A 23,527-nucleotide genomic window follows, 5' to 3' on the forward strand; every position below is an offset into this window, starting at 1 on the left:
AAAGTGTCATATATATGGCATATGTGTCCTACCAGTCTAGGCCAACCTTCTCTGTTACTATTCTTTTCTTATCTCTCCTTGAGAATTCAAATTCTCTACAGCTTGCCAAATGAATTCACAGGAAGCAAGATGCAACCTCGCTGGTCTGTTATGGCGGAAAACCATACTTGGAGCTGAAGAGGCGGTGTAAGTAAGGCTATTGAACTGACAAACCGTGGATGCTCAAAAAATAGCTCCATATACTTCGCCCAGCTCATCGGTTCCGCTGCAGAGCTGGCAAGAACCGACATATCTGTTTACCTTTCTATGCTAAGCGAGTTAGAATTGAAGACCCCTGTATTCAAAGTCTTGACGTCACGTGGCACTGTTTACATTTACATTTAGGCAGCATACTCCAAAAGATATTCCTTCTCACGGAGACATCTAGGCACCTACATGACTCACCCACTATACAGAAACAAAAGAAAGGCATCTTATCTGAAGTCGATCTATGACTCCTCACTTTTCAACAAATCTCTCATTTCGTTTTCTGCGTATCTCGATTTGTTGGCACAATGCTACCAAAGTCCTCGAGAACATCAAATACATGCAAACATGAATCTCTCTGCTTCACAAGCACATCCAATGCCCAAAAATTTGGGTATTCGCGTCCGAATCTCGAAAAAAGACTCGCGGCCGCTACCCCCAATAGAATCTTAAACCCCTCACGAACTCCCCAGGATGACGATGATAGTAGGGATAGCAAAATCTACCCAGCACCGCTTGTCCTCCCCTCCTCAGAAATTTCACTTTACCCCCACGAAGAAGGCCAATCTCTCCGGTCGTGGCTGAAAAACAATGGTGTGAATAAGATCACGCCGGAGCGGAAAACGATATACATCTCCCTTCCGCCGGGGTTCGGTGAGGATGTGAAGTTCATGAAGGGGTGGACAATGCCGAAGGGGGCGACAAAGAGCGCAAAACGAGGTTTGGGGCTTGATTATGAGCTTGTTGCGAAGTATGTGGAGGCTTTCTATCATGGATTGGAGGTCAAGGTTTTGCCTGACGGGTGGTTCTCGTGGATACTTGATCAAGATGAAAGCTCCGGGAAGTCTGAAGGAAGGGCAAAGGCAAAGACAAGTTCGAAATCTAGGTCTAGATCAAAGACCAAATCCCGGTCCATAGATCTGGAGACTGAGCCCGAGGATCCTCAAATCGGTCTTCGCTCTAAAGACAGCACTGAATATACAGTCGTTCGCTCACGTCCGACGCCTAACTATCCATACTCCAACCAGTTGAACTTGAACGATATTCTAGACTTTGCAATCGCAAGTCTACCAGATGATGCATATGCGCTGCTTATGCTACTCGAACACGATCTGTACGAAGACGATGATGATGAATTTGTCTGTGGGAGAGCGTACGGCGGTAGTCGAGTCTCAGTTATGAGTGGTGCTAGATATTGGCCTGGGTTTGATGAGGAGGAGAATGTTGAGAGGGTTCATGGGTGGCCGGCATCGCATTGTGAGGCGCATCTTGATACGTTCCTAGGCGAGGAGGGAACTACAAGAAAAGGCAAGGCGCAGACAACAAAAGGTGACTTGGTGGATCTTGATGCTGGTACGACTTCGCAGTCGGAGAAAATGACCCCTCTCCACCGAGCAGTGCAAGTCTATATTGCACCCAGCACACCCAAATCCCTCACACTCCTCCATCTGGCCCGCATAGCACGTACCGCGTCACATGAACTGGGCCACTGCTTCGGGATAGGGCATTGTACATACTACGCCTGTATCATGCAAGGCAGTGCCGGTCTAGCAGAAGATGCAAGCCAGCCGCCATATCTCTGTCCTGTGGATGAGGCGAAGATACTGAGGGCGACGGCTAAAGGCGTGGTGAGTGAGAGGAGACTGGAAGGGTGGAAGGAAGAGAGATTGTCTGTTATGAAAAGATTCTGTAGGGGTGTGGTGGAGGAGTGGGGGGCTGATGGTAGGGGCAGTATGTTTGAGTGCTTGGGAGAGTGGATTACGGGTTTGCTTGAGGATGTTGATCAGACGGGAGGGAGAGGGGTGGACCGGGTGGTTATTGACTTGACAATGAATGACTGACACAAGAATTGTGGGGTTTGGAATAACAGATAACTTGTCACGCTCAAATGGAGGACGCGATTATGTTACCAAGCATAATGATAAATAAATTGGGGAAATCAAGAATAGTAAGACAACCAGATAGAAGAGAAATTGAAATGAATTCAGATGCAGCTGTCGAAATGCTAACGCACCAAAAGAGAAGAATAGATTTGTTGGCGGTGAAAGCATTTGAAATGCATTAAGTGCAATCCAATACCGAGCGGATAGCTGGACATTGAACAATCATAGCCCAATAATAGCAGCAAGAAAAACCATGGAACATCGTCGTCACCTGGATGAGATCCCCGTCAGAGGGGAGTTCCATTAAATCCAGAATTTGTTCACTATCCCAGTTTCAGAATTCGTATTCGAAAGATATATCTTGGGGCCAGAATAGGAGAGTCGCGACGGAACAATTTGATTGTATAACTTTTGCTTTCGTTATTTTGGTGTACTCGAGTCCTATCCAATTCTCTGGTGCACACCTGCCATCCCTCCCTACCGTCCGCGATTTGTCTAAAGCATCGAATTATAATCGAACACTTCCCGCCGGTTGCTTGCGACGTAATATTCGTACAGATGTGGTATACATTCTTTCAACGCCAGGCCCATGTAATACACTCGACTTGGCTCTGCACAGCGTTGAGAGCCGTACGCAAGGACAGAATTGAGCCTCTTACATTTCACAGGAATGCCTGTTGTTCCCCATTTAATCTTCTCCATTCTCGTCCTTCCACTTCTTCAGATATGACTCTCCACTGACTGGCCCTTTTGGATCTCCCGGATATCGCCCCGTCGTCTTCTGCATGTTCTGCGTCACAAATGGCGTGAGCTACAGTATAAAATTAGCCCTTGAACTCCTGAGATTACAACAGACACTGCCCATACCTTGAAGTCTTTCAGGTCTTCCGGTACAACATATGTCCTCACTCTGTCCCAATCAATGATATATCCTCCATGCTTCGTATGCGAACCCATTGGCCCTGATCCAGTTCCCTTGTAGTATCCCTTGTTTGTCGCTTTGGTTGTGAGCGCAAGACGCTGTAAGCGCTTTGCGAGAGCTTGAGTGGGCTTCATGATTGTTGCTGGAGTTCAATGGTTAGTCCAGCCTCGAAGGGTTGAACTCGGAAGTCCTCCAGCTCTTCTGGATCGCGCTAGCGGCCGCTTACACCAAAAAAAGTTTCCCGATAAGAATTTCGAGCTTGATCTCGATATCCCCACATCAAAACACAACAATTCGGATTACGCAGATATGGCAGGACGACAATCGCATGGCCGAGCGCCGGACAAGAAGCCTAAGGCGAAGAATAATTCCAAAAAGCGATCTCTCGACGCCTTTGCGATTGCCTCGCACGAAAATCCGGATAGAGTGAAGGTCCGCCAAAGTCGACTGGGTGCGCAGGAGGGTGGTAGCTCACGACCGAACAAGAATAAAAGGCGGCGAGATGACGACGATGAAGATGACGAGGAGGAAGAAGAGGAACTGAGTACGAAAAAGCAGAAAGTCAAGAAGGGGAGATTTGACGAACTGGATGTGGACGAGGGAAGCGACAGCGAAGGGAATGAGTGGAAGATGGGACAGGTGGACAGTGATGATGATAGTGACCTAGACAGTGACGAGGCTTTCGGCGAAAGTGATGAGGAGAGATTTGAAGGATATGCTTTTAGTGGAGGACAAGACAAGCAGAGGAAGAAGAAAACGAGGAGAGGCCGAGATGTGAACCTGGACGAGGAGGAAGAAGAGGATTCCGATTCTGAACTCGAAGAAGGAGATCTTGGAGACGATGCAGTGGACATGGCGACTTATCTGGACATGGTCGATGCTGAAGAAGCTGAGGAGCGGGAAGCTGCAAAAGGCAAAGGCCAGAGCCGTCAAAAGGATACCGATGAAGATATGTTTGGGTCAGAATCTGAGGACGACACCGAGGAGAGTGACGAAGATCAATCCTCGGAATCCTCAAGCGATGAGGACGATGATGCCCTGAACCCCGAGAAGATTGCTGCGCTGGATCAAATGATCGAGAGCATTCCGCAAGATGGCGAATACAAAGAGGCTGCTGCGAAGCGGAGGAACGACTACAATATAACTTCAAATGCAATTTCTATGTCCGGACTTCCTTCGAGTAAAAAGAAGGTTTCGCAAGATTTGGTCATGGCAGATCCAAGTGTCAAGGAGTCTAAGACATCCAAGAAGAAACTTGCTCCTTCAAAGGTCCCTCTAGAGAGGCGCCAACAAGACAGACTTGACCGAAGTGCTGCATATGAGAAAAGTAAGGAGACTTTGGATAGATGGACAGATACAGTTAAGCATAATCGTCGGGCCGATCATCTTATGTTTCCTCTACAAGACAACGAGATTGCATCCGCACATGCAAACAAATCTCTTATGCCTGCCAATCTTTCCAAGCCTTTCAACGAATTGGAGGCCACAATCCAAAGCATTCTCGAAGAGAGTGGTCTCGCCACAGCTGACGGAAAGGATGATGAGGACAAAATCCGCGAATTCGAAGAGCTCGAAACGAAGAAGATGTCCCTCGAGGAGGTAAAAGAACGAAGAGATCAGCTACGTATGGCTCGGGAGCTTATGTTCCGCGAGGAAGCCAAGTCGAAGCGAATCAAGAAGATCAAAAGCAAGTCTTACCGCAAAGTTCACCGCAAGCAGCGAGAAAAACAGGATCGTTTAGAAAAGGAAGCTCTACTAGAAGGCGGCTTTGAGCCATCCGAGGATGAAATGGAAAAGCAGGATCGAAGACGTGCTGAGGAGCGTATGGGTGCCAAGCACCGAGAGAGCAAATGGGCAAAAGCTATGAAGGGCACTGGTCGAGCTGCTTGGGATGAAGATGCGAGGTCGGGTATGACCGAGATGGCTCGTAGAGAGGAGGAGCTCAGAAAACGAGTCGAGGGAAGAGCCGTGAGGAAAGAATTTGAGAATGACTCTGACGAATCTTTGAGCGACTCCGACGATGATTCCAACGAAGACGATGACTCCGGTACACGAAAGCGTCTTCTGCAGAATTTGAAAGGTTTAGGAGACTCAGACTTGATGGATGATTCCCTACCTGGAGCAAGATTAGCGAACATGGATTTCATGCGCAAAGCAGATGCAGCTCGGCGGAAACAAAATGATGCTGCAGCCGAGGAACTTCGAAGAGAACTCGCTGGTGAGGAGACTCCAAGCGAGGAGGAAGTTGGCGATATAGGCCGAAGAACCTTTGGGCCTGGGAGCCACGCAACATCAGAAAAAAAGGCCGCCAAATTGGATGAGTTTGAGGAACGATTAGAATCAGATGATGAGGCTGTATCCCAGGGCCAAGTTCAAGGAACAGAGAATTCTCAAACCAAGACCTCCTCTTCAGCTTCCAAGCCCTCGACTCGGCCTTTATCTAAGTCTATCTTGAAAAGCAAGCCGGAACCACAGACAGAAGGCGGAGCCTGGTCGAAGATTACGTCTAAATCCTCGGTAGTCAGCGAAGCAGAAGCCAAACGCCGGCGTCATAAGAAGAATGATGCAATTGATGTCGAGGAGCTTGACCTCAGCCAAGCAGCGCTTATTGCCAGCAAGCCCAAGTCCGCAAAGAATTCCAAAAAGAGTAAGAAGTCCACAGTTCTCAACGATGCGCTTTCTGATTCAAACTCCAATTCGGAGAATGAGGACGACAGTAGCCCATATCTGCCATTTGCACTTCGTGATCAAGATCTGATCAAAAGAGCTTTTGCCGGTGCAGATGTTGTGGGTGAGTTTGAGGCTGAGAAGAAGCAGACGATTGAAGATGAAGAAGACAAAGTCGTTGATAACACTCTACCTGGATGGGGAAGCTGGGTTGGCGAAGGTGTAAGTAAGAAAGAGAATGCCAAGAACAAGGGGAGGTTCTTAACCAAGGTCGATGGCATCAAGGCGGATAAGAGAAAGGATGCGAAATTGGACAAGGTGATCATTAATGAGAAGCGGGTCAAAAAGGTATGTCTGCCAGGTGAGACCTTCGTATTGAGCCAGTAACTGATGATTCCAGAACTCCAAATACCTCGCCACGACACTGCCGCATACTTTTGAAACACAGCAACAGTACGAACGAGCGCTCAGACTCCCGATCGGACCTCAATGGTCCACGAAGGAGACGTTCCAGGATGCCACCAAACCGAGGGTTCTAGTTAAGCAAGGCATCATTGCACCAATGTCCAAGCCTCTATTCTAGATTTGGAGATGTAGTAGGGAGGTGGGTCTATCTTGGCTTGACTGGAGTGAATTAGGGCCGTTTAATGTACCTTTGGATCCCATCGTCGCCAGTGTAGCTATGTGGCCGAAAAAGAATGCAGATTACAGATCTGGCCAACGAATAATTGATAGAACCTTACTCCTTGACATATACAATAATATATACGCGTAGTCAAATGCAAAATTATTTGGTGTCTGCTCACGCAGAACAAGTGTACAGCTCAAACTAGCTAGCGCAAGTGGCCACTGAATTAAACCCAAGCTGCCCACTAAGCGAGCAAGACTTTTAGGGGCTCGCTAACGATGAAAACAAAGCACGAAAAACAACACAACTCTAATAGCGACATACAAATAGCTCCGCCTCTCAGTAGCATGACTCATCGCAGACCGTAATCTCCAGAGATCTCCCCCAGTAGCTTCAAGGCCGCTTAAATCCACTGATAGTAAATTCTATACCAGCTCCTGCCAGCTAGACTGACAACACCGATGTGCCATCTTGGGATATACCGAGATTCGCACGGCACTGCAATACGGAATTCAGATAGAACTTCTTTATTCCAGCTTATCCAGTGTTTTTCTGTGCTATTTAACGTGACTCCATACCGTTGTTTCACAAGACATCAGCGATTCTTCATTAAGTCGTGCAAATCTCCTGTTGCGTATGATTGGTTCTGGACCCACCACAATCGAAGCGTAGATATCTCAGCGGCCACGGCCCTGATGGCCTGTTCCCCAAACCATGCTTGATATGTACATTTAATTGCTGGACTGCCATTACCCTAAACTCCGAAATCTTGTCCAGCCTTGTATCAAGAAATCTTGTTTCGTTCAGCTTCACAAGGGATTTACTCCATATTCGTACCCTCCATGAAACCATGTTTAGGATGCTCCAAAGCATCTTCAAACACCCCATCCAATCCTTCTTCACTATTTGTGAGAGAGTCACTCTTAGCTCGTGAAGAATCTCGATAAGGAAGGAGAAAGCCTGCTTCCAGCAAATTCTCGGTACGCTGAGCCATTTCGGGATCATCGCTGATCACGGATATCAGGTCATGGAAGGCAGTAACAAGCTCGTGGCTGACGTCGAACCTGTCACGTAGTTTATCTGCGCAGTCCAGTAGCAGGTGTTCTCTATCGTACTTCAGCTTGAAGTAGTCAGTACCCGTGAGGATTTTGATGGTTTCGAGGTCGGCAAATTGGGCTGTGGTAGCTAAAAGGTGAGGACCCTGCAGGCTTGGGCTAGTACTGTAGTCGGACCATCGGCCCAGAAGCAAACGGAGAACGTTGTAGCTGTTGTAAGTGATTGCCGTTGTCAGCGGAGTCGCCCCTGCTACTGAAATAGCATTGATATCAGCACCGTGCTCGAGGAGTAGCATGGCAGTGTTGACGTTGTCGGTCCGCGCGACTTGAATGAGAGGTGTTCGTCCATCGACTCCGCTTCCTTCGGTGTCTGCACCAAAGTCAAGCAGAGTCTTGAGAACAAGAGTATCAGGACAATTCCGTGCTGCACAGTTGAGGGGACTGCCAATTTTAAGACCTCCAGTAATGACCGGGTCAGGATCTGCTCCAGCTTCAAGTAGGAGCCTGACGCATAAGACATGGCCTCTCTCTGCGGCATAAGAAACAGGACCAGTCCACTGAATATCTAATGTATTCGGATCAGCGCCTTGAGAAAGGAGGGTTCCTACTGCATGCTCATTGCCTCTAGCGGCAGCCCACGTTAGAGGTGTGCGCCCCAGTGCGTCGATTGCGTCAATCTCTTCAGGATGCAGAAGAATGGTTTCTTCAAGGTTTGCCAGAGAGATACCAGTGACTACTTTGTGTGTGAGTGTAAAATTTTGGTCCTCAATCCAATCATTACCGCTTGTCAAGCAGCTGAGAGTCTGCTCGTTTTCCTTGGACAGAAACCCTTGAAGAATGAAATCCAAAACTTTAGTTCTTGGACTGTTGTCGTGACTACTGATGGGCCTATCGCAGAATGTTCTATTAATACTGAGGTACGTCGAGTTGAATTCCAAGGACAACATACCGATAGTCCGGATCTGCACCTGCGTGTAAAAGAAACTTGCAAGTTTCCCACTGCTTTCCATAGACAGCCCACTACCTATGTCAGCAGAGTTGTACTGCAATCAGAACAAAGGATGATAGCTTACCCTCAGCAGAGAGTATCCTCGCGTCCGACTAATATCTCGGGGTGAAGCTAAATCGCGAAGGAATAACTCTTTCAACCCTGCGATGTTACCATCGAGCGCATAGTCAACGCACGGGGCTGAGTCCGGAACTTGGCGTAGAGTGCTCAGTGCTACTTGTGGGCCAACATTCTGGCAGTGAGCGACCTGAAGGCGGACAATCTGAGACCGAAAGAAGCCAAGAGGAAACCAGTACTCCATGCTAACATTTGGAGCTTGTGAATTTTCGCAATCTGCCAAATTACACTTTGGACTCAGGAGCGGTAGGCCAGCATATCCCACAAACATTTTTCCAATGGCCATTTCCAATAGCGCAGGAGTAGTGGCTCGTTTCTTTGTATGGCATATACAAAGGCAACCACGACGACAGTTGTGTGCATATTGACTGACATGGACGCCACCTCCTTGAGTGGTAAGAGCAGATGTTGAGGAGTCACCGCTGTTCGCTCGCTCCATGAGTCGTCTTTGCGTTCGAACAGGGGTGTGAAAGGAGGGTCCCAGCTGGCTGCGCTGGCTTTCCAGCAGTCGATCGGATTGTGCTTCGAGCATTTGCTCAAGATGCGATAGCCGTTGCTCTACTTGCTGATTAATCTGAGAGATGCATGGTTGAAGTCTCGCGTGGCTGTGAGAATGGCTTTTCAGGAACTCGTCTCAAATTCCACTTTGCTCGTTAGCAGAGTGGGTTGCGGCGGTAGATATGGTTTCAAGATCCAGGTGAATTCGGGCCATGTCCTGCCTATCATTCACTTTCATATCAGCCATGCGACGACATGGAGTGAAAAACGATTGGAGGACCCGAGCGACAGAGAGAAAGAATTCTTATGACAATGAAGTGTGTGGCTAGGGGGATGGCTTTCTAAGATGCAACACGAGTCGGACGGGCGCCTCTTGTACTTACGATTGGGATGCACCTACCATGATATTCAGGATGCACTTTATGGTCTTGATGTCCTCTTGTCAGCCTATCAGGCGATCTTGCTCTCGTTTCTAGGCTGACACCGCAAGTGTTGAAGATTTGGGCGATTGTATTTTGGCTGTGATTCCTTCGACGACGCTTTTGATCTGGGACAGCTTATTGTGCGCCTGGCTAAGCAGATGTTCAATATGGCTCGGCGCGCTTGATGGGTCGGGCTCGCTCAGGCAAGGACGCTTGCTCTCGGAGAAAACGGCCGCTACGTGGTAGCAGATGACCTCGAAGTCGGTCATCTCGTTGTTCAAGCCCCGCTAATCACAGTGGCGGTGACAGGAAAAGGATTCATGTGAATAGAAGTGACAGCGTATTGTATCAAGATACCAGACACCTTACCTAATAGGTATGTTTGTCCGCGTCGACGAACTGATGATACAAGAGGGCGACCAAGCAGGCAGCTCAGTCACTTCCTATGTATGGATGGATGAATGCATGTATATCTGCATATAGTATGTATATAATTACATATACAAATATATAATAGTAGGAGTAGTAAGTGTTGTTTATGGTCTTGTGTTGGAGCTATTCACCACAAGTGGCACCAACCCCAGTGGCCAGAAGGTGATTGACTGCTTGACTGCTTGACTGCTTGACTGCTTGACTGCTTGACTGCTCGATGAAGCTAATGATCGAATTGACTGCTAGGTCACTGCTAATTATGCGTGCGTAGCGATATGGTAGCAATTTAAAGCTAAAGCTCAGCAGGGAAAGGTGACAGGAGCAACCTAATCCTTCACCCAACGTCACCGTCAAAGTCAAAGACTGGTCGAGTGAAAGTCATATACAATTCATACTTGAAATAAGTGAATCTACGATGCTTATAGCGAGAGCTTTTTTTTTTTTGAAAGACTTCATGAAAGCGCTCCGTTTTTGGCACGGTAAGGCTCGGCGCGTTATTCCACCTTTCAAGTGATACGGTGAGGAACAAAGCGACTACCAACTTGTAATTGCCCCCTGCGAGCTGTATTTTCTGGGTGCCTTCGCCCTCCAACAGACCTCTTGGCGTAGTTGCTCTGGTTCTCGTTCTTCTCGAGGGCGAGGCTGCTCCTCACAAATTTCTAAATCGCGACTCACTTCAGTCTAGCTTTGCCTGCTCCTCGCACAATGCGCTTTGGACGCAATCTTCACCAGCGCCGGATACCTGAATGGACTTCGTTCTACCTGAATTACAACCAACTAAAACAGGAGATCAAGAGCATCTTCATAAAGGCTGCTGAACACAAACATGGCCTAGACTTCACAAGTAAATTGCGTTTTGTACTCCATTCCGGTTGCCCATATTCCCTCTACTTACTGACATTCCTTGGCTTTAGATTTCTGGAACCCTCTCCACACCGCGATTCTCAACGTCGAGTCTTTCTACATGGCCAGATTGACCGACATCGAAACAAGAAGTGTTTTATTATTCAAGCAGTTAACCTCAACATCAACTGTGCTGCAGCTAACGGCTTTGAACGATGCGGACACAGGTACTTCTAGGAGCTTGCTCGCTGCCTGTCTACAGCTACGACTTGACTTGAAGAGGCTGCTTTGGTATGGGAAAGCCAATAGACACGGGTTTATTTGCCTGTTACGTAAGCTTCAAGGGACCCCCAACATTCGTGTACCGTCGAATGTAGAGCTCAGCCAATACGAATTTGTCAGTCAATGTCGGACTTGGCGCAAGATCGAAAGTATCGAAGAATCAATCCTTACTTTCAGGAAGTGGGCATACGCTTCCGATTACACGGCCTTGGCTCCATCACTATCCCTGGTTGGAGCCTTGGGACTTGCAACCCAGTCGACTTTATCTCAGGATTTAGGAATGTTCCTTGAGAGACCAATTGCCCAAGATGATGTTTCTGGTTTACAAGAGGTGGTTCGGAAAGCATCGTTGGCTACAAGTAAGATGCATTTGTCTTCTCCGCATATGCAACTTCTGCTTCTCGATCTGGCAATTATGTACGGATCCAAGAAGTGCATGCTTGACTTGCTGTCTCAATTCGATCTCAAGAAGAACGATGGTTTCCAATCACAAGACAACTTCCTCCACCGCTTGATCATTCGTGTTGGACAATCCTCGATTCTAAGAGAAGATGTCAACCGTTTCGCACCAGAAGGAGCCGTCCTCCATGCAATCCAAAACGAGGAAATCAAATGCCAATCATTGCTGGCTCTCATACTAAGCAATCTGAATCCAAATCACGCCGAAATTCTACTACGAAAAGATAAATTTGGAAGATTGCCTCTTCATTATGCTGCAATCTATGGCTTGGATAAAGTTTGCGCGCAAATTATCAACTTTAACGGAAAAGTGGCAGCTGAAAGAATACGCTCGAGCCAAATCCTTGGAGGATTCTGAAGGGAACACTCCCTTACATTGTGGTGTTGCTAATGGTCATAGTGAAGTGGTCAAGATTCTTCTAGGTTGGGACCCCTTTCATTGGAAAAATTCGGGACAACTACCATTTGGCGAGACCTTGGGATCCCTTTTATGCATTGCTGTCTCGTCAAAGTCCGAACAAATCTGCCGATTCCTACTCCAGCATCCTCACACGCCTGTAAACTTTCGCCAGCCCTCTGGAGAAACAGCTCTCTTCCTGGCAGCTCAGTCAGGACAGGACGAGGTCATAAATCTGCTTATAACTGCCCCCTCAAGCTGCAAAATTGATCTTGACTTGCAAGAAACAGCATATAGCGCGACACCGTTGATCATTGCATGTGTTCAGGGACACTTCCACGCAGTGCGGATGCTTCTCGACGCTGGAGCGAATTGCAGTCTTCCAGATTTGTTTGGATGGACAGCCAGAGATCATGTCGCGTTCCGAGGATTTTGGCGGATTGCTGAACTGCTTGAGCCGCCCTCGGTCTCAGAAAACCCCCCTCGCAGTCCAAAGCTTCCCTTGACTGCCACAAATGGGATGACTTCCTGCGTCACAGGGGAAAATAGACTATTCATTAACCTGGGAACACTGGACACGCGAATGCCAAAGAGTGTTCTCGATATGGGTCCATATTTGTCAAGGTATCCCGCCTGCTCCTTTCCCGAGACTGGCTTCTCTATGGAAGTCGATGCCATTGGAGCCATTGGAATGTCTCGGACTGTCCAGCTTCCACAATTACACGACGCCACCTATGAACCTTTCTTCTTCACCACCCGTGATTACCGGAACCTTCAAATCGTGTTCAAGGTATACAAAAACTGTACCAAGTCTGGAGGTGGGTTGGAGCATATAGGAACAGCTATTGCTTTACTTGACAGCCTAAAAGGAGGATTGGAATCTGTTCGAGAGAATCTAGTCAGATACTACACTGTACCTCTCATCGACAAAGAATCTATGGATTTCATTGGTACAGTAACCTTCAATTTTCTGCTGATCAAGCCCTGCCGGTCACCAGGTTTATCAACGTCTATGACGCAGAACGTCTTCGGGAGAAGTGCCGTTACAAGAGTTGTGGGCCATCGAGGTAAGTAGTAACACTTGGTTTCAATTGTCAGATCGATGCTTATTGAGTTAATGAAGGACTGGGACAAAACAACCCAAGCTTCAAACGGTTACAAATTGGAGAGAATACCATCCAGGTACACAACGCCTATTATTTTGTCACAAATTCAGACATTTCTAATTGAAGCTAGTCATTTTTGACCACGGTCGAACTTGGAGTACCTTTCATTGAGGTAGGAAGACTTTTATCTCTCCCTTCTTTATATCTGCTGATTTTAACATAGTGTGGTAAATGGATAGGTCTTTAGCATTCCTCAAAGTGGAGTAGAGCTAACAAAATTTAGACGTTCAGTTGACAAGAGACCATGTTCCTGTCATCTATCACGACTTCCTTGTGAGTGAAAGTGGGGCCGATCTCGCACCACATAATCTCAGTTTCGATCAGGTAAGTCCATATATTTCATTATCTTCGGTCACTATTTTACTCCAAAAACTTACTCCAACCGTGTAGTTCATGTACATTAGCGAGCTTCAGGGATCCAGACAGTCGCACTTGGCAGTTATGGAGGACACTATCACTAAGCGCTCCAACATACCCATCAAGCAAAGGGGCAGATCACGATCTCGCTCTCTAAATACGCTTGTGGAAGAAAATAAATATCGAAATCTCATCAATGGTATGCGGCATACATTTGAGTACAGACGAAAGGGATTCAAGGGAAATCTGAGAGGCGAACACATACACAGCTCCTTCACAACTCTCGAAGAACTACTTCGATCCATCCCTGAAGAAGTCCATATAGACATCGAACTGAGTAATTTTACCCACCCTAGGTTTGACACAGAAACTGATGATCGCAGAGTACCCAATGCTATGGGAAGCCCAGGACTGGCAAATGGATCTTTACGGCGTTGAACTGAACCTTTTTGTTGATGTTATTCTTGAAAAAGTTTCCGCCCTCGCCGGGAATCGTGCCATCGTGTTTACGTCTTTCAGTCCTGAACTCTGCATCCTCGCATCTCATAAACAACAAAAATACCCCGTCATGTTCTTGAACGAGTCAAATCTCTTCCCAACAGGCGATGTTAGAGCAAGTAATCTACAAGAAGCGGTACATTTTGCCAGACGGTGGGGTTTACCGGGCGTTGTCATGTCCTCAGAGCCGTTTGTCATGAGCCCAATGCTCGTGCCATTTGTCCATGACGCTGGGCTTGTTTGTGTCTCTTTCGGCGCCTTAAATGATGATCCTCGGAATGCAAAGGTACGTAATCCAATGTGGGAAGTCCAAGAGGCTTCCAATTTTCAGCGAAAAGTATTGACCAAGACTTAGATACAAGCCAAAGCTGGACTAGATGCTATCATTGTTGACAATGTGAACCTGATCAGCAAAACTCTCATGAGTTCGTAGCTGGTAAATTTGAAAGCTCTGATCTATCTCATCTTCAGACCTCGATATCTCAGTCTACCACCTTCGACATTGTCTGCTTTGTTGAGCTCGGTCTGGCAGGTTTGTGTCACGTCCTACTTCAGCACTGTCCTCATATTGCGTCTGGAACCAAAAATTGGTGGAAAACACATTGAGGGCTGCAGCCGACCAATTAGATAGACAGGAATAAAAAGTAAGGACTGTATTCTGTTTTCAATTCGCGCTAGATCGTGACATGCGCGAGCAATTGGGTAAGGATATCAAAGGACAGCAAAGGCTTCACAACAGGTTTCCCTGGTGAGGGCGCTCATAAAGTTCCAGAACGACTCGCTCGAGACTTCCTCCTCAAATCCGGATCGAGTGAAGCCGTCTATATAGTGCTGTTCGAGTAGTGCTTGGGCCTACTGTCAAGAACGTCCTCACAAGACGAAGGCTCCCCATCAGTTACTCCGGACAGTCGGGCTACGTATCAGGGGGTTTCAAGGATGAAATCGGGAGTGACAGATGCGAGGATCGAAAGAGATCTCAATATCAAGAAGACGGATGGCGGGGGTGCCCTCTAGATTTGTGGCGGGGAAGTTAGGCTCGTATTCGAGAAGTTTCGAACTGACTTAAAACTTGTAATCAACCGTGCTCAGGAATACCAAAGCCAAAGTCAGGGTACCTAAATCTCAGGCGCATTCCCTGTACCTAGCACTAACGCCTTTTGGCAGCTTGAATCAGACCTCCTGTTGACGCATTTACAGCATGGAAGTATAAGTGACGACTGCTATATTTAAGGTAGGCATTCAAGACCTTCTCCTCCTGTCATCAGCGTCTAGAGCAAATGTAGTCAAGCAAAGTCCTTCGCAAGTGTTTCCGTCATATCTCGGGCAGGCCGAATTGACTGGTCATGGGCTTCATTGACGCGCAAGAATAAATGAGGCTGAGGCTCCAAAGTACACTCCTTCATTTGGAGGGCAAGAGCACGGGCAAGTTGGTGGCCCCAAGATATTCTGGATCCACTCTTCTTAAACGTTGTGAGACCGTCTGAATTCCGGCATAGACCAAACCTTAATCTGAGTTCAAGAATATCTGCATCGAGCCGAGCTTGGCAGATCACTAGGTCAACGACCTACAGGACCATATGCTCTCTGGTAATTCCTCGCCAAGATCATGTCAAGATTGTCAGACCCTCGTACGAGTCGTGAGACACAATACATGAGGATGTCACAATCATAACCTTACGGTGAAGGCGGACAAGCGGCTGTCAGAACGGTTACAGAGAAACTGTGCCACAAGTGTGACAACGGATATCTTATTCCATTTATTCAACAATCTAAAAATGGGCTCTCTCCACGACATGAAGATGTGGCGCACTAATTAACTGTCTTTTCCTGGTGGTGGAGCGAGCAACTGCTTTGTAGCCTGCCAAAAAAGGAGTGAATGGGTCCACTAAATACGGAGGATTCTCAAGATTGGGTTTTCAGGTCTTGGGATGTCATGGGACTATACTTTAACCTTCTAGCCCTCCGCCTATCCGGTTGTGTCTGAGATTCATGCAACGGGCGTATTGCTCGCTTCAATAATGAGACACGTGCCATGTCCATCAGGAGCCAAGGTAATCTCAGTCTTCTCAGATCTCCTCGGAACTTCGACGATTCGTTCTCACAATCATTATCTTTTTGTCTAAGCTCTTTCTCGTCATTCCTTGACAGGTGCATTTGAGACGCCTTACTACTTGTTGAATCATGTTCTAGCATTGATCACTTACCTTTGAGAGCCTATTTGCTCTTTACGTTCTTTATCCCACTCGAGCCAGGCAGACTTCCCTTCTTCAATTCGTTGCATTCACCTCAATATGGTCAGTCATTTCCCATTTCCTCTTCCACCGCGATGGACAGGAGAATGATTTTGGTACAACCAAATTCAGCTCCCTGTTCGATCTTTGCATCATGATGTCTCATCAGATGGCGAGCTTCGTTGTTAAAGTCTTGTTGTCCAGAACGATCGCTTTTCCATAGCTTGTTTCTATAATTTGAAACCCGCTCATCCCGTCCAAGTTAATCAAGACCGACCGTACTCAAACTCCATAGTGTCGCCGTTACACACTCCAACTGATTGCCAGAGGAATTTGGTGACACCGTGCTCCCCGGTGGAGGAATATGTCTACTCGGATGAGAAAATAGTCATGGCAGGCCCGATGGGACAGGGAGGAGTGGAAGTTATTGAACCAAATAGAAGGCCTTCACATGCACCGGAAGTTGTTCTAGCTGCTGCAGCAGTTCCGGCTCATGCTCCACCAGGATATGCGGACACGGAACTTCCATCTCGACCAGCACCAAGACCATTTTGGCGGAGACATCTGTTATGGATCATTGCGATTCTAGGGCTGGTAACCCTCGTGATTGGTGCTGTGGTTGGGACTCTCGGACACATGGAAAGCAAAGCAGCGCGGAAAAGCAATTCAAGTGTATCGGTAGTCAAGGCGGTTACCAACAATACGCTCAACAGCGTCGCCAGCTCGGGCTTATTCTTGAACGATGGGACTACGTGGAATACGCACGTAATTTGGCAGAATTCTACTGGCGGAATAAACCTTCAGGTCAGTCTGGATGGCCAAACATTTCGACCTGCACAGCCTGTCAAGCTGCAAATCCAGCCCAGGGTTGGATCACCGCTTTCAACTACCACCGAGGTCGACCCGTCAACTGGCGTCGTCATGCTTAACATTTTCTACCTGTCTGGCGTGAATAACATTACGATGTCTGCTATCACCTGCTCCCCGAATTCCGACAAATGCAACACTATTGCAAACTGTTATCTCCCTACTCAAATTGCACCCAGCAATTTCACAGGACTCGCAGCAGTAAATGTCAACAAGGCTCAAGATTGGCGTGTGTACTACCACGATGTCGAGGGATATATTTCAGAGCTACAGGGAGACAACTCGGGATTCAATCTAGGAAAAAAGATTGGTGGCTCTGGTTTGAACGCATCCGCTATCGCAGCGATCAACGTCAACTCAACAACGAACAATATCAACATCTTCTATGTTGATGGATTGACCCAAGCTCTTTTCAAGATGCAATTCACAGCAGGTGACTGGACCAAGCGTAAGCAACCTCTGGCACCTATAGTTTTTCCAATATCTAACTCGTATTCTCAGCTTCCGTTGTTTCAACGGAAATCATTGCTTCATGGAACCCCAGATCTGGTCTTGGTGCTGCATATACAGAGACTCATGATCAATTGCGTGTTTACTACACTGGTATCGATGCAGGTATCTATGAATTCCTCGGCTCGAACGTTTCAAGAACAACAAATACCTCGTGGCTTGCACAGCCGGGCCACAACCATCTATGGGCCCCAGCCGATTTCGTCGGAGCTCCGATCACTGCCGTGGGATGGGGTGACCAAGCTCGATTCTACCAGGTTAAGGAAGGAGATCTCGCAGAGGGCTCTCTCGACAACACAACATGGACCGAAGCCTTCATTGACAATAACGGTCGAACTAGTTAGATTATGATGGGCAATATCAGTGAGCAGGTCCCTCATTTTGGGGCGTTGGTGGCTTGGAGTCTTGCGGAGTGGACCATAATTCCTTTTCTATGTATGTGGAGTGCTGGGGACACCCATTTTGGGAATATTTCTGTATATAGGTCTTGAGTACATGGGTAATTTACAATAAGCTACGTGGGAACAATTTGGTTCCCATCCAATCTAACACTCTCTCATATTTCAATCAGTGATTCAAGGGTACTACTTGGCAATTAGGCTTGCCATGTTTGGTGTTTCCTTTGACGATACAACGATTACGACATTTTTGAGTTCATTCAAAACCTGATCATAGTTAGTCATGGTACATCGCCACATTATAGCATCATGCATTATGATCTTCTCCGCTTATCTGGTGCCTGTAGGCATCTGAACCGATGTTTCTGGAAGGTGCCGCTGGAACAATGGATAAAGTTTAGAGAATTAGGGATCACAGATCGAAAAGTATACTAATAATACAAGCAATTATACGAGCTCAATGAGGGGTCGTTAGTTTTCATGAGACATCGTATTGTGTTAGCTTTGACAGGGCTTTGAAATCGAAAAGAGGATGTTGAAATCTGTTGGAAAACTGCGAAGATAGATTACTTCAAGAGCCAAGGGCAAGCTCCCCATCTACCGTGCCCCTATGCAAAAAATCAGAATCATAATAAAATTGAAAACTTAGCTCTTACTTCTGTGTCATCGTATCATCCACACCTAATACTGCTAGTTTTGCTAGATGCTTCTTTTCCCACTTATGCTGCTTCCTGCTTTGTTGAGACGTCGAATGGCTCCTCATTCTTGATCTGAAAGCAGTGGCATGAGACAAAACCTACTTCGAATCCTCCCCCAAATTCAACTTACCTGCACAACCGGAGCGATTGATTTTCGAAGGAGAAATGAATTACATCCAGTAACAAATTCTACTTTGAAATTCAACAGCTGGAACTCGCACAAAATCCCTACGCCATTCGTCCCGACGGCTCTTCCTCCAAGTTTCCTCGCACGTTGCCGCCATCTTCTGCATGCGTCATCTTCTCCTTTCCTTTGCCGGGCTTCTTCTTCAGTGGAACCATTTCTTGCGACTATCCCCTCAACTGCCGAAAACACACTCTTCCAGGACCCGGCACTGAAGCAAGGCGCTGAGGCTGCCTTGACGACACTAAAGTATTCAAAGTTCAGCGTTCTTCGCTTAATTACAGGGTTTTGCTACAGGTGTGTTTGACACGGCAGTTGAAGGGATAGCCCCTTACTGATATCCTGGCTCTTGTTGAAGCGCTTGAATGTTGGAAGCCGGGTAGGCTTTTGGGAACGATGTGAAGCAGCTATAGTTCGTGGTGTAGTTTGCAAGTGTTTGCCTTGGTTGGATGAAGGGCTCGGGAGAGTTACTGGAGGAAACCTTCGGCTTAGTGGATCGTGCTGGTCCTTTGCTTGCTAGCAGAAGCCTCTCCAAACGATTGCACTTCAACGGTGCCAGGTCCGCTGTCTTGAAATATTCTGGCCAATAGGACCATAGTCAGGATGTGCCAGAACTCCGTTGATAAGCTTCCTCTTCTGAACTCGAGATCACAACACTTTGGTACAGAACCGTACAGCAGAAATTTATGCCAAAATTTGATATGGCTAATACGATTGACATATAAACTTAATTCTAATTTCATTTGAATTATCTTGTTATACGTATTTGCTCTAGGGTATCGTGTTACGCGGGATTTCATTGCGCCATTACTAAGGCTGTCGCGTCCTTAGACGTCGATAACTTAAAATTATCTCCATGTATCATACAAATTGTTTACAAATCCTTCATAAGAATAATGAGACCAGCATATGTCTTGTTCTTGTTTAACGTAAACAAAGCCTCGCTAAACGCAAAGCTAACAATTTTTAGCATCTTACCCCGCACTGCCTCTCAACGGACTCTTCACTGCAACTCAAGCAACATCTTTCGTTTCACGAGCGCACTCTCATGACCCTCGATAGATGGCTTCATCAACTGTTCGAAGGACAACATATAGCACCCAACGAGCTAGTCCATCAGACGCGGAATACATCCTCGCTCTTGCAGCACGTGTCCAATCAGCGCTCACCGCATCAGGCAGCCTTCAAGAACTCACTCCATCAACACTGGATACAGTTCAAGCTTCGATTCACAACGAAGAGATCTTCATATTTACTTCGTCTGGACCTGAAAGGCCTGCCCACTTAACTCAAATTGGAAGCGTGACAATTTCTCCTTTTTACCCCACAAGCGGCCATGGCAGCGATTCGTGGAACATAGGTGAATTCAAAGGGAGGACATGGTATCTCCATTCCTTGATGCTGGAACCTTCATTGCAGTGTAATGGGCTTGGTAAACGCCTTCTCAAAGATGTCTTGAACACGTGGGGTCAGAGACACGGTGAAGGAACCATAGTCCTTGATTGCTGGGCGGGGAATGAGAAGTTGCGGCAGTTCTACGAAGAGGTTGGATTCAGTCTTGTGGGTGTGTACCCCGAGGAAGGATATGAGATCGCTGTTTTCAAGATAATTGTGGAAAACTGTTGAAGCAAATGTAAGAACTCCTCCTTGCTATCATATGCCCAACAATATATGACCAGCGAACTGTGCCTCAGAAGGCTTCCAACCCAAGGAGGCATTTGGAGCATGACATCTTGGAACTCTCTCTTTCGTACAACAATAACCTCAACCCAGTGCTTTGACTCGTTACCCAGAGTCCTCTCCCATAGTTTGTGATGTAAACCTTCCGTTATTTGATAGCGATCTATCTCGGATTGAAAGCCGGTCAAGAGCTCTACTGATGGTTCAGTAGTCGTGGCAGGGGCCTAAAGGACTGGGTCTTGCGTCGCACGTTCAAGAGCCGAGTCAAGCGACTCTGAGTGCAAAGGAGATTCACATTCTAAGCCTATTTATGTCACATTCGAATCACGGTCTTATCATGGAGTAAATAATGTTGTTGAGTCTGAAGGGCTTCGGGTAAGTTCGACCCCCAAAACTAGACGAAGATGATGAAATAGATAAGTACTAAAGAATTCGATGCATTAGGAGCGACAGACCAAGATGCTGAAATAGACAATTCCTAAAACAGTTCGGATACATGAGCACAACGAGCTTAGCACTCGCTGTATGGCCCATGATATTATTAACTCGCGTCGTGCTCGCCAAAGTTCAGGGGCTCGCTTACACCACCATCAACAAGATCCAAAGAAAAGAGAGAGAAAAGTCGAGAAACGCAAAATCCAAAGAACAAGACAAGAGTAACATAGTCTCCTCTACACCATCTAAGCCTTCTTCTTCACCACCAACAAGACCCCCTTCGGACTCCCCTTGATAATCTCCTTCCCTTCCTCGACCCCCGCCTCCCTCAACAACCTTTCAATCTCCCTCCTCATCCTCTTCACCACATCACCCTCCGTCCCAACAGCCTCTTTATGCGCCTCCCTCCAGCGCTGTACCGGACTCGCCGTCCCCATAATCTTCTCCATCTTATCCAGATCCATCGTCAGCGCTCCCCCCGCAAAGAACTCCTCCGGATCATTCTCCCCCGTCCCCCATTCCATCCTCACAAAACTACTTTCGTCGAACTCAGGGACAGGAGTGTCAAGCGTCCACGGGAGAGGCAAACCCGTGTAGAGGTTCCGAGTGAGCCAGTTTCCCGGCTCAAAAAAAGGCTGCAAGTCCCTCTCTTCAATATCCATAAGTGTTTTATTCAACGCCTCAGAATTAGGCACCGAGGGATGGATACTCAACTGTCCCGTCGTCCAGAGCGCAACTGTCCCACCCGGTTTAAGAACTCGAGCTGCGCGCGGCCAGAAAGCAGCCATGTCGAACCAATGCGCGGCTGTAGACGCAGTGAGGAGATCAACACTCGCTTCTGCGACTGGAGGAGTGAGATGCCAGCCTAGGTCTTCGGCGGTGGAGATCTCGTAGCGGATGGGAGATAATGAGGCGGTTGAGCCGCCGCCCAGAGAGCGCGCATTGTTTATCATGCCCTCGGAGGGATCGAGGCCCATGGAAAGAGTGAAGTTTGGTGCGAGGGCGAGAGTGGTGATTCCTGGGCCGCAGCCGACGTCTAGGAGGGTGGTGAGTTGGCCGCCGGTGGAGGTGTGATGCTTGAGGATTGTTTCGTAGAGTTTGGGGTGGTAGGACGGGCGGACTTGGGCGTAGGATTTCCCTTGGTCTTTGGTGTAGGACGTGAAGGTCTTTTCGCTGGAGATGGTGGGTTGAGGTGTTGACATTTTGGCGATGGTGGTGAGTTAAGCGTGGATGTTTGTGCGGCCGTTGGGTTATTTTACGTTTCAATTTATCTTCCGTTGCTTTAATAGCAAGATGTTGTTCTTGGAATTGTTTGGCTATCTACTCCTCCTTACAATCAACTCAACTTTCGGCTAGCTTGAGTTGTTTGGAGGTGGGAAGTAGGCGGGGAGAACCAGCGCATTTGTAGATTTGCGGAGGGTGGCTGCATTCAGGTCAGTCAAGTAATACGGCGGGACATTTCTCCACCTTTTGCACTCACTTCGGAAGCTGGTGCCGAACAACTCAAGCCACACGGATGGGATTTAATTGAGGTCTTGCGATGTCTCCGAAAAGCTGCTGGGATGCTAGCCGATGATTGGGTGAGATTCAAAATAGGCCGTATTTTCTTGCCAAATCTTGGAGGTGAGGAAGCAAATGAATTTGGATAGAGAGAAATCAACACTTCTCCGTCTTTTGGACAACAATATCGAGGAAAGGTGCTCCTTTATGTGAATATATAAAGAGGCTTGGAACGGCATTTCGATGGAAGAAAAGACCGATCGCCGCGTGTTTTTCAGTGGGCACTTTTCGCTGGGCTTCACAAACGGAGCGCGGAATTTATCGAACTCTCCGGAAAAATAGACGAAATTTTCGAGCTTCGGATTACTAAATATTGAAGTAAGTGCTGAAATCAGAGGATTTTCTCTCTTCGTGAATTACATTTCTAGTGTGTTTATGATGGGGATGTTCGCTTCTGAGTCATATGTCTACGAGCTTGAATCAATCCAAAAGTCGCAAAGGATGGGATGAACACTTGCAATGGCCCACAAGCATGTTTCTCCAAATCTATCATCACTTTTCATATATTGACCAAGAAAAGCTCAACCTCTCCCTTCGTCCAATTAAAGACCCGAGTGAATAGTACCATCGAGAACCTTTTAGTGGAATGATGAAATCGCCATACTCTCCAATGACCAAGCTCCTGCATCAGAAATAGCAGAGGATCTACTTCTCATCAGATTCGCAAAATCAAGGAATTCTCAATATAGTAACCACTTCAGCAAGATATTAAATAATCTTACCAATCATCTTCATCCTCATCCTCTGCTCCTTCAGCTACCAATTCTACGGTCACATGAATGTCTTCTCCATAATTGAAGACCGATGACCTGACCTAGAAAGAACCTCCCTAAAGCGCAACTCAAATACCCTCCCTCTCTCCGCAAAAATACAAGTCATCATCCTCACAGATCAAATCAAATCAAGTCAAAGCCTTCGCGCCCTCCCTCAACGTCCACTCCCCCTTCCAAACCATCGACCTGGAAATTTATATTTGTAGACACGAAACTTGGTTGGATGGGACTGAGATCCAGACATAGGACTTCTGCTGGCTGAGGGAGGTGGGGAGGGGATATCACACACTATTGGCGTGATATGGTGGTT

The 23,527-nt window shown here is 47.2% G+C and overlaps 9 protein-coding genes across 10 annotated transcripts; 6 read left to right on the forward strand and 3 right to left on the reverse strand.

The window, feature by feature from the left end:
* Positions 1-416: 416 nt before the first annotated feature.
* Positions 417-2,087, forward strand: ONS95_000413 (uncharacterized protein; the record flags this gene model as incomplete). The annotated part of the gene is made up of 1 exon (XM_058493563.1): positions 417-2,087. The coding sequence occupies exon 1, from the start codon at positions 555-557 to the stop codon at positions 2,085-2,087; it is 1,533 nt and encodes a 510-aa protein (XP_058363763.1). The 5' UTR covers positions 417-554.
* Positions 2,088-2,817: 730 nt separating this feature from the next.
* ONS95_000414 (uncharacterized protein) lies at positions 2,818-3,185 on the reverse strand (the record flags this gene model as incomplete). The annotated part of the gene is made up of 2 exons (XM_058493564.1): positions 2,818-2,940; positions 2,997-3,185. 2 exons carry the CDS (start codon positions 3,183-3,185, stop codon positions 2,818-2,820), a joined length of 312 nt encoding a protein of 103 aa, XP_058363764.1.
* A 151-nt stretch (positions 3,186-3,336) lies between these two features.
* On the forward strand, positions 3,337-6,542 carry ONS95_000415 (uncharacterized protein). The gene is made up of 2 exons (XM_058493565.1): positions 3,337-6,066; positions 6,119-6,542. The coding sequence occupies exons 1-2, from the start codon at positions 3,361-3,363 to the stop codon at positions 6,299-6,301; spliced, it is 2,889 nt and encodes a 962-aa protein (XP_058363765.1). The 5' UTR covers positions 3,337-3,360; the 3' UTR covers positions 6,302-6,542.
* Positions 6,543-7,166: 624 nt separating this feature from the next.
* Positions 7,167-8,890, reverse strand: ONS95_000416 (uncharacterized protein; the record flags this gene model as incomplete). Its single annotated transcript, XM_058493566.1, has 3 exons — positions 8,475-8,890; positions 8,351-8,421; positions 7,167-8,289 (listed from the first exon to the last, which is right to left on the reverse strand). Exons 1-3 carry the CDS (start codon positions 8,811-8,813, stop codon positions 7,167-7,169), a joined length of 1,533 nt encoding a protein of 510 aa, XP_058363766.1. The 5' UTR covers positions 8,814-8,890.
* A 1,694-nt stretch (positions 8,891-10,584) lies between these two features.
* Positions 10,585-11,821, forward strand: GDE1_1 (Glycerophosphocholine phosphodiesterase; the record flags this gene model as incomplete). Its single annotated transcript, XM_058493567.1, has 2 exons — positions 10,585-10,723; positions 10,794-11,821. 2 exons carry the CDS (start codon positions 10,585-10,587, stop codon positions 11,819-11,821), a joined length of 1,167 nt encoding a protein of 388 aa, XP_058363767.1.
* A 216-nt stretch (positions 11,822-12,037) lies between these two features.
* GDE1_2 (Glycerophosphocholine phosphodiesterase) lies at positions 12,038-14,314 on the forward strand (the record flags this gene model as incomplete). The annotated part of the gene is made up of 5 exons (XM_058493568.1): positions 12,038-12,927; positions 13,250-13,350; positions 13,417-13,720; positions 13,767-14,167; positions 14,237-14,314. Exons 1-5 carry the CDS (start codon positions 12,210-12,212, stop codon positions 14,312-14,314), a joined length of 1,602 nt encoding a protein of 533 aa, XP_058363768.1. The 5' UTR covers positions 12,038-12,209.
* Positions 14,315-15,798: 1,484 nt separating this feature from the next.
* ONS95_000419 (uncharacterized protein) lies at positions 15,799-18,039 on the forward strand. 2 transcript variants are annotated; one of them, XM_058493569.1, is made up of 3 exons: positions 15,799-16,175; positions 16,317-17,427; positions 17,481-18,039. In XM_058493569.1, the coding sequence occupies exons 1-3, from the start codon at positions 16,173-16,175 to the stop codon at positions 17,831-17,833; spliced, it is 1,467 nt and encodes a 488-aa protein (XP_058363769.1). In that variant the 5' UTR covers positions 15,799-16,172; the 3' UTR covers positions 17,834-18,039. The 2 variants fall into 2 exon arrangements, with proteins under 2 accessions (XP_058363769.1, XP_058363770.1); XM_058493570.1 differs by having other exon boundaries at positions 16,375-17,427.
* Positions 18,040-19,775: 1,736 nt separating this feature from the next.
* Positions 19,776-20,787, forward strand: ONS95_000420 (uncharacterized protein). Its single transcript, XM_058493571.1, has 2 exons — positions 19,776-20,402; positions 20,661-20,787. Exon 1 carries the CDS (start codon positions 19,832-19,834, stop codon positions 20,393-20,395), a length of 564 nt encoding a protein of 187 aa, XP_058363771.1. The 5' UTR covers positions 19,776-19,831; the 3' UTR covers positions 20,396-20,402; positions 20,661-20,787.
* A 342-nt stretch (positions 20,788-21,129) lies between these two features.
* Positions 21,130-22,086, reverse strand: ONS95_000421 (uncharacterized protein; the record flags this gene model as incomplete). The annotated part of the gene is made up of 1 exon (XM_058493572.1): positions 21,130-22,086. One exon carries the CDS (start codon positions 22,084-22,086, stop codon positions 21,130-21,132), a length of 957 nt encoding a protein of 318 aa, XP_058363772.1.
* Positions 22,087-23,527: the final 1,441 nt, after the last annotated feature.

This window comes from Cadophora gregata (assembly GCF_030347475.1).
Source record: "Cadophora gregata isolate MNR1 chromosome Unknown scaffold_1, whole genome shotgun sequence".
Taxonomy (NCBI): domain Eukaryota; kingdom Fungi; phylum Ascomycota; class Leotiomycetes; order Helotiales; family Ploettnerulaceae; genus Cadophora; species Cadophora gregata.